Source organism: Argentina silus (assembly GCF_951799395.1).
Source record: "Argentina silus genome assembly, chromosome: 11".
In the NCBI taxonomy this organism is placed as follows: Eukaryota; Metazoa; Chordata; class Actinopteri; order Argentiniformes; family Argentinidae; genus Argentina; species Argentina silus.
The window spans coordinates 19,179,473-19,188,740 of NC_139665.1; the positions used below are offsets into that span (position 1 = coordinate 19,179,473).

Consider the following 9,268-nt stretch of genomic DNA (forward strand, 5'->3'; position numbering starts at 1 on the left):
TGGTGGAGGTAGAAAACTGTTAAGCGAGCATCGCTTCATCGAAGCCTAGCATTACAGTGGAGGCTGGTGGAGGAACAAATCGGAGGACGGGCTCATTGTAATGCAAGCTTCCTTAGGCATCAGTGAAGAGATGCTCGCGTAACAGTTCAGTCCCTCTGGCCCGCTCTGGCAAGTTTACAATGAAGGAATGCTATCTGAGGACAGAGAATCACTTGTGAGTTTTACATCTTTAGACAAAAAAGGGAAAGTAAAAATAAGGCATGAAGGAAATGATGATTTATGGTGATGTGAGTCTGAGACAGCTCTAACAGCTTAGCCTGCTGTCTCACGGAGAGATAAGCGGAAGGAGATATGCCACCATGACAGACAAGGTGACGATCCACGGCTCAATCGCTCGGCAATCGGCCCCGACTGTGTAAACAAAAACGCCCCTATCTCACTGCTGAATGATGGAGTTCACACCTCTGTTCACACCTCCCTTGCCTATTCGCCCCCGCCCTGTCCTTCTTTCTCTCCTTGTCAAGCTCCAACAGGAAAGTCACACCTTCTGTCTGAGGTACTGCACTCAGACATGGCTGCCAACATGGTTGGCACAGGAAGGTGACAGTGGCATGGAGTGGCAGCGGCAGCCATGGTTGTGTGTCTGTCTGCACAGCCACAAAAGCTCTTCACTAGCAATCTGGTAGTCATGCTGACAAGGTCTTCCTGCGACACTTGCCTTGTAAATACCTCTGTCTTCACAATGTAGAATCCACTAGAGGAGTGCTAATAAACTCTTTTCATATCTCTCTTGCAGTGAACACAGATTTAAGATCTATACTTCTGATCATCGTTGGGGGGTGTAGCATCATCTGCAAATCCATAACATTGCAGAGTTAATCCCAGAGGGAAGGATTGTGTAGCTGTCATTAAGATGGGTTTGACAGCAAGTTTCACTGGCAGGTTATTTCAGAATGCAGATTAATGTGTATTAAGATGGATTTAAAAATAAAGTAGAAGATGATTCTGAAAAAAAAAGAAAAAAAAAAGAAAATTGTCTGCTGATGATGTTCATTGCCATACCTCCCTGCTGCCTTTTCTATGCTTAAGCCCATGTATATGATTACAATCAATGTGCCTGTTGTAATATCATATAATTCACAGTGGCATTAGGAAATTTAAAAGGGGTTACATTAATTGAATTGGACCCACGTAAGAATCACTTTTACAGTTTTACAACATAATGTGTCCTGCTTAGCCACAGATCTATTTTGAAATCTAACCTTACTCCTCCCCCACATATCACGGTGATAACATAGTGTCAGTCTTATTTTGGAAGTCTTCTTTTAAAAACAACTGCGCCCTTCTCCTCTGCGTGGAGATGGTATAAAGAGCTTGGCAGCCAATGTATACTTGAAACACTTAAACCCATGCATCTATTCTTAACACCGTGTCAACAGTGTTGACTCAATCCTCTCAATCCTGAATATCCTGTTCTAACCACTGAATACCCTCACCATTCTACCTTGAAACTGACACTGTTGTCGCTCTTTCTCTCTCTCGTCAGAACCTGTGAGGACACCTAATCCAAGCACCCATGGAACACGGTTGTACGCCTGCCTTGCCCTGTGTGTGTGTGTGTGTGTGTGTGTGTGTGTGTGTGTGTGTGTGTGTGTGTGTGTGTGTGTGTGTGTGTGTGTGTCAACACAGCTCAGCCCAGGCAACAAGCCTGCCCATCACGGTTACCACCCATGACAATGCAGATTGCACAGTGCGCAGCATTGAAGATGACGGACGGAGACATGGGAGATTAAGGGAGTCCAGCCATCTATTAATGCAGCAGCAATCGTTGACTCCCACCCCAACACACAATGCAATGGGTCTCTAGTGCCCCTTGGTGGTGAGATATTGACATGACCAATTTATTCATTGTTTGTATTGATATTGAAAACACATTACAAAGTCAGTATGTAAATGCCCTCATCTGTTAATTCAAGGCTTGGCCATTTGTACAAGCATAGAACACATCCTTACTGATATAACTTAGCTTCCCTGTACCCTGCAACTATGTACATTCATTGACAGAAATCCTAAATTCCTAGTTTTATGTCACTCTCAACACTTCCGAATCTGATCATAGAACTGTGTGTGTTAGGGGTTAAAAAAACAACAAGTAGATGAAGAACTACAGTTTTTCATTTGTATCTTTACAAGGAAAACATTTTGTTCAGCCTGACACCAGGGTAACACTCACTCTTCTTTACATCACAACCATGTTTTAGGTCCTATCTTAGGTCCTATCTTAGGTCCTATCTTAGGTCCTATCTTAGGTCCTATCTTAGGTCCTATTGTAGGTCCCTGTATCTATGAAACAGGGAGGTAAAAACCCACTAAAATAACCACATAGTAAAAGTCATATACAGAGGGAAAAAACTATGGAGTAGTGAAATAATTGCATCATTTCTCGCCATGCGTCAGTGTGAAAAATAAAAACCTGACAAAAAGGAAAACCTAGAAAAATTAGCTTTAAAAGCTCAGTGAAAACTACAAATACAAAGAATGTGATTTTTTTGCTTTGTTTTTCAAAACTATAGAACACAGACTTCCTCTCAATGGGTGCAGAGGAAGAGTGGTATTAAGGGGTCTAAGCTGTAAAACTGCGTAGAACCCTATTGTGTTTGTTTCAGTTGGCTATTAAGCAGTCTTTAAGGGTCTAAGCAGCGAAGCTTCTTCCGTCATTTTCCAATGTAATGCCAAATAACTTTTACATGGTAAGGCATAAGAACATGCAACTTTGCATGACGGCAGAGGGCTATAAGCCACACCCTGCCATGCAATGTCATGTCAGGTGGCGCTATAGCATGCAATTGAAAAGTGCACATTTTGAAAGGCCACGCCCCTCACCCTGTATGACCGAGAATTCTGAAATTTGGTACACAGGTCTGTCTCTTCACAAGGAACACATCTGCCTCAAGGACCCATGATGGATTTCCCACCATTTTGAATTGTGTGAAAAACACTCAAATTACATCTCTTCTGCAACCACTGGACCGATCTGCACACAAATTCATCTATGAACCAAGGCCATCTATGGACCAAGGTCTATCAATGTAAAATATTTTAGCCAAGCAGCATAAACAACATGGCCGCTCTGATCCAATGAACTTTAATTCAGGTGTGTCCTATTATTTACATACTCAGACATGGTGGGGTGCATCACTACCACACTTTGCAAACATATGTCTCACATTCTCAGAACCTGCAGTCAGAATGTGCAGTCATTTTCTGATCTGTCACATGGTGGCGCTATAACAAACACATATTTATATCTCTTGATCTGGTTGACTTAGTCATGAAATTTGGCACAGATGGTCAGGGGTATGGGTCATCGTGAGCATTTCTCTGACTTTTAAAAATGACAAGAAAAGCTAACAGAAGTTTATATCAGTCTTTCTGTGTACACACAAGTATTCTGTTGGTAACCTGTAAAATATGCGGTGCCATATTGTGCCATAGCTTAGACCCCAGGCATGGTTGCTCACAGCTATATTTTCTTTTATGAATGTTTTTTGTGTGTGTATGGAGCAGACTTCATTGTTTTAATCCCTAGCTCCATACACAGTGCAAAAGGATAACACACCTTTAGATTCATCACTAAACAGAGCTATTAATCAAGTCAAGTCCCCTGGATCTGATGGCTGATGTGGACTTATGTATAGCATTATTACCAGCAAGTGCTGGGTTCTGCTTCCTTGGAGCTTCTACATAATAGTGCATTTTGGTGTCTTCAAGTTGTTCATACAAATGTGGTACAAAACAAACGTAAGATACTGTGCCTGGCTGTGATGTCATTTTGTTTTCATAAAAAAAAGAACCAAACAACAATGGAAATAACGGACGCCCCTAACAAGGACTACAGCTACTCTGACTAAGGTTAGGTCTTTGGCAGCACTTTATGCATTCCACACTGTCACATGAGGCTGCCAGCGTGCTCTGTCTGTGTGTCTGTAGTCTGTTGTCTCTGCAGACCTCTTATTTGGCCTGGTCTTCGTCTCTAGTCCCGTCCTCTATCACCACTATCCTTATGCCAGACAACTGTCCATTGGCGTCCAAATGAAGCGCCTGGACCCCTTCAGACCCTCCCTGGGCCTCCCCTGATTCCCCCTGCACCACCATCTGCTCCCCCTCTGTGACCATGGCCATCTCCATCCCCCCCTGGACAACCATGGCAGCCCCCTCTCCACCTGCCTCCCCCGCCAGCTGCAGCTCCATCAACCCCATTGCCTGGTCTCCAGGTGCAGGGTCGATCTCAATGACCGTGGTCTGTGCTTGGCTCTCGTCATCTACCACCCCCTCCTGCACCAACACCCTCCCATCCACCACCTCCCCCTCCATGGGCACTGCCAGTCCCTCCATGCCAGTGGCCTGCTGGGTCAGTTGGACCAGCTCCACGGGGCTCATCATGGTGCCCAGCTGGTTGGGGTCCTGCATGTTGGCCGTGCCCACCAGTGTCAGCCCGGAGGATGGGTGGAGGGTGAAGGTGTCTTGTGTCTTGCCGTCGGCACCCACCATGGTGGTGGTGTAGCGGGTGAAGAACTGGGAGCCGGCGGGTAGCAGGGTGACGGTGTTGGATGACTGGGCCAGGCTGGCCATGGGCAGGCCTGGTATAGTGAAGGACTGGCCCATGGAGGAGATGGTGATGGGAGAGAGGACGGTGAACTGCTGGGGCTGCAGAGTCGCTGGCTGGGCCACAGTGGAGGTGAGAAGTGTTGTGGACGCAGGTCGCTGAAGGCGAGGTCGTTTGGTCTGACGCTTGGTTGTTGTTTGTTTGTTGTTTATGGGCGGTGGGTTACAGAGCAGAGCTCGAGCTATCTGCTGTTTCCTCTGCTCTTCCAGCTGATACTCCAGACCTGTGAGGATTGAAGAATACATCCAAATAATGTGAGGCCATATCTGACTTTGCTATTGAATGTAGACTTGCCTTTTATGTTTCTAGAAAAATAATTCAAAGTAGATATTTACAAAGTAAAAATAAAATACTATCTAAATCTCCCTTCTTATATGAAACCCTGTGTGTGTGTGTGTGTGTGTGTGTGTGTGTGTGTGTGTGTGTGTGTGTGTCCCTCTCTACTCACTGTTGAGGGTGTTGAGGACATTCTCCTGGCTGGGGTCTGTTTGTTGCCGCCGGTTGTCCAGGATAGTTTTCACTGAGTCCAGTAGGCCGAACACCTGAGCAAGGTTACTGAGCACCGCCACCTCTACCAGACAGGAATCTGAGATCAGTGAAGCAGCAAATGATCATCAGATGGTCACTCAATCAGTCAGCAACAATAATTAATACATAAATATTCTGGTCAAGCTTTTTAGGGTTCATAACTTTATCCTGCAGAACATTCAAATGAAGACGTGAGCTAAAATGTATGAAGATGAGTATATCTCTTATGGTTCTTTTCATCCCAGTCCCCGTTTCATCCCAGTGACACCAAGATTCCCTATTTGTGACGCCAACATTCCCTATTTGTGACACCATATGCCCCTAAAGATTACCTGTACCCTTTATCCTGTGTCCTCTATCCTTAGCCTGTGTGAGTGAGTACCTACCGGCATCCTGAATGACAGCCTGTTCACTTCGAAGCTGCACTCCTCTCAGCATCTCCAGCAGTTCAGTACGAATGTTGGTCACCACTTCCCCCATCAGGCCCACATCAGCGATGCCCTTCCAGAAATTCAGTGTCTCCTCTGGAAAACAGCGCAAGAGACACAGCAAAAACAGAGTCTCTCGGTTATATTCCCGCTGGGATCATATGTCCTGAAAAATGTCACTGCAATGTAAGTCGCTTTGGATAAAAGTGTCAGCTTATGGTTGTGTGGGAGTGTGAGAGGTGAGTAGCTGCAGTTTGGGGGTGTAATTAGAGTAAATAGTCACAAGAGGGAGTGCAATCTCACTGAGGAACCCACCTGAGATTTCAATGGTTTCTTTCTTGTCAGTTGTCTCCAAAGCCCCAGATGCTAAGCTCCAGTCAACTGTGCCAGTCAGAGCCTCCGACCTGTCCTCTGCCACGGCAACCTGACTACCGTTCCCTATGACGACCTGTGCTGCATTTTCAACAGGGGAGATAGAGATGCATACATATATATATATATAGAAGTATCAGTGGAGGCTGGTGGAGGTAGAAATTGGAGGATGGGCTCATTGTAATGCATGGAATGGAATAGGGAATGCATTACAATGAGCCCATCCTCCGATTTCTACCTCCACTAGCCTCCACTGATGCATATGCTGTTCAGTATTTTCCAATTAAAGGACAACCTGTTCAACTGCTTTGCCACAGGCAGCCTAGATCTTTCCAGGCCTCAGGCTACGTCTGGTCTCACCTTGAGAGGAGGTGGGTGTGGCCAGCCCAGTCCCATCAGGGGGGAAGCGTGTGTTGCTGATCAGAAGGTCAAACTTGGTGCTGCGACACGTGTTAGTGCACAGGGTGCTATGCTGATAGAAGTCAAGCTGGCCTGAGTCCATCATTTTTCTGAAGTATACAGATTATAAAAGACAAGATTGAGGAAAGAGAGAGGGGCAGAGAGAAGATATTTGGCATTAAGGACCCCCTTACCCTCAGCCTCCTTAAATCCCTAACTCCCACCTCCAGACCCCTATACCCTCTCCCACCGTCCTCCCCCACCACCACCACCACCACCACCACCACCACACCCCTGCCCCACCCACCCGCGGTTTACTCCTCACCTGATCATGACTCCACCCATTCGAATGGCTCTCTTCCAGTCCTTCAGTGTGGCCTTTCCAGACATGTGCACAAACTGCTTGGGGCTGATCAGCTGGTCCTCATACTAACATGGATAAACACATTATAGGAGGAGCATTTTAAGCAGCCATTTTTGCTTTCTCATAATAATAGTAACAGCAAAGAAACACCACGCCAAAATTCCCCTGATGGTAAACTGTATATGACACCCCTCAGTCCTCACAAACTCACTCAGGTTTGAGATTCTAAAATGGATAGGAGCAAAAGGCATGGTGAGCTGTTCCTTTTATTGTGCACTGGGAATTGAAAAACTTTGATTCATGTAAACCAATCAATGCCATTACAAACCTTCACACATTTGACGTTGATTCCGGGGCATACAAATTTCTTGAAAAGTAGCAACGCTTTGCTTTCTCCACATGTGATTGGATAGCCAAACTCCACCTCCTCCCCTTCAGCTGTGGCTTCTACTGAAGGAACACACACACGCACACGCACGCACACAGATATATTTGATGAGAAAAAATAAAGATCTGAGGTAATGACTGGAATACGACAATGAGGAACAAGAGAGTACTTGCTGATGAAAGAAAAAGATCACAATGTGTCTCATGAGATAGGAGTGCTTCAGCATAACATAGCTTACCCAGATGGTGTGCTTCAACAGTCATAACAGCTGTGTCGGTCTCCTCTGACTCATCCTCGATTCTGTAACGGAAAGTAGGTTTTAATTTTTTTTTTTTTTTTTTTACTTTTAGGCCTATCTAACCTCTTCAATATAGTGGTTTACAGAGCTGTACTATTAACCTCTATATGACTCTCCAATCCTTTGTCAGATGATACTATGAACAGAAAGCACAACATAAAGGAATTAGGGCATATTCTAAATTGTTGTATGGCATCTCTCTGCGATACATTCACTGATATTCACTGATAAATCAGTGTGTCTTGGCCCTTTTCCTCTAGCCATTGTACCTACCCTGCAGAGATGGGCTGGAGCTGAAGGATGACCTGTGTCTTATCATCAGGGTCCTCCTCTTCTTCAACAGCCTTCACCATCACCACGTCCTCCATGGACACTGTAACCTCTGTATCTGCCATCGCCCTCTCCAAGTGTACTAAAGGGGAAGACAGTGAAGGAAAGCGGTTACGGTGACAACAACTAAGATATGCCTTTGTGAAATCTATGGTCAAAGCCCACAGACAGTGTTTCTATCATATTCATGACGAAGTCTCCAGACATAGCTTAGTCATCCAACTCTGCATTGATTCAACAAGACGTTGCCAGACTTTCACAACAAGCCAGAATAATGGGGATGGGATGCACCCAGGCAATGCATAACCATGTCAACTTCAATTGCCCTTCAGTTTGAACTTTTTTTGACTCTGCTCTGTATTAGTTAAATGTATTGGTTCATGGTCAAATATGGTCCTAATTGCAAATTAGCTTGCTTTCCTTGTTTCCTTTCCTCCTGCACGACCACTGATTTGAATAGGCTTGATAGGCTAGTAGTACATGAAGGGGACAGGCACTACTACTAGGCAGATCCAGAAAGCTTTCAAACTAGCACACCCCTGCACTATTTGTGTGTTGTGTTCTGTGTTGAGAGGAATGGTTACTCAGTTCGCTATCCAGTAATCATACAGCGCGGCTAGCTTTGTAGCAGCACAGATCAGCTAGTTAGCTGGGGTAGCTAGCTAAAAGGTACATTATAGGTCCTCTATGTTCACACCATGTTCACGTGAAGTGAAGCATAATGCTGGCTAGTTAAATAGCAATTCCCCATTTTACAGAATACGCCCAATGCAGCGCATGATCTTGCTGCAGAGTTCAAATCTAGAGGTGGATAGCATGCCATGCCATGGGTAGCAGTTGTTGTTGGGCAGGGCAAGAGAGGGTGGAATTTAGTCAGACACTGTGGCAAGCAGACAGCGTAAAGGTAGCTAGACGGCAGCTAGCAACCTTGATATTTACGCCATGTGGTTACGTGCCGCTTGTTTCTGAACTGTACGTCCCTTCGTCGTATGCTTTTTCTTTTCTCCGCTCCCCCTCAAAATGACGTCTCCCTGTGCGGCAGCACGTACCGTACACTAAACAACAGCGCGGCGACGGCGTTGGTCCGCCATTCTGAACAAGCCGGTGGTTGCCCCTTAAATTCCAATCTATTTGGATAGATCGTAAAATGAAGTAGTATTTCTGTGCCGAATAAACCTAATATTATATAGCCATCGATTAGATTCTCCTTACCGTTTTTTACGAAGTCGAACACATCCCTACATTCTGAAAAGCTTCAGAGCATGCGCACTTAGTGCAGTTACACTTCCTGCAAATAGTGCGCTCTGGCTCTGTGCTAGCAGAGTACTGTACTCTAGCCTTTGTAAACCGTATTCGTAATGCATACTGGCCTTGTTTATTATACTTCAAATAAATGAGAGTACAGCGAGAGTGTATGATACAAATAAAGTGTGAGTGTGTATGCGTTATGAATTATTCTGATTAAAGATGCTTTGGGTTCTTTTGCCATTGATAA

At 45.1% G+C, this 9,268-nt stretch overlaps 1 protein-coding gene across 4 annotated transcripts; it reads right to left on the minus strand.

Moving 5' to 3' along the window:
• Positions 1 to 1,935: 1,935 nt before the first annotated feature.
• On the minus strand, positions 1,936 to 9,024 carry gmeb1 (glucocorticoid modulatory element binding protein 1). 4 transcript variants are annotated; one of them, XM_083680189.1, is made up of 11 exons: positions 8,986 to 9,006; positions 8,823 to 8,900; positions 7,717 to 7,855; positions 7,384 to 7,445; positions 7,086 to 7,207; positions 6,719 to 6,822; positions 6,355 to 6,503; positions 5,938 to 6,075; positions 5,581 to 5,718; positions 5,115 to 5,252; positions 1,936 to 4,889 (listed from the first exon to the last, which is right to left on the minus strand). In XM_083680189.1, the coding sequence occupies exons 3-11, from the start codon at positions 7,836 to 7,838 to the stop codon at positions 4,012 to 4,014; spliced, it is 1,851 nt and encodes a 616-aa protein (XP_083536315.1). In that variant the 5' UTR covers positions 7,839 to 7,855; positions 8,823 to 8,900; positions 8,986 to 9,006; the 3' UTR covers positions 1,936 to 4,011. The 4 variants fall into 4 exon arrangements, with proteins under 4 accessions (XP_083536315.1, XP_083536314.1, XP_083536316.1 ...); XM_083680188.1 differs by lacking the exon at positions 8,823 to 8,900 and having other exon boundaries at positions 8,986 to 9,024; XM_083680190.1 differs by lacking the exons at positions 8,823 to 8,900; positions 8,986 to 9,006 and adding an exon at positions 8,701 to 8,790.
• Positions 9,025 to 9,268: the final 244 nt, after the last annotated feature.

Bases quoted from the DNA above. Each gene is read 5' to 3' on its own strand.
- gmeb1 (XM_083680188.1), bottom strand. From the start codon at position 7,838: ATGGCAGATACAGAGGTTACAGTGTCCATGGAGGACGTGGTGATGGTG. The intron at 7,446-7,716 runs GTAGGTACAATG...TTTCCGTTACAG, and splicing joins CTCCAGCCCATCTCTGCAGG to AATCGAGGATGAGTCAGAGG. The intron at 6,504-6,718 runs GTGAGGAGTAAA...TGTATACTTCAG, and splicing joins ATGGGTGGAGTCATGATCAG to AAAAATGATGGACTCAGGCC.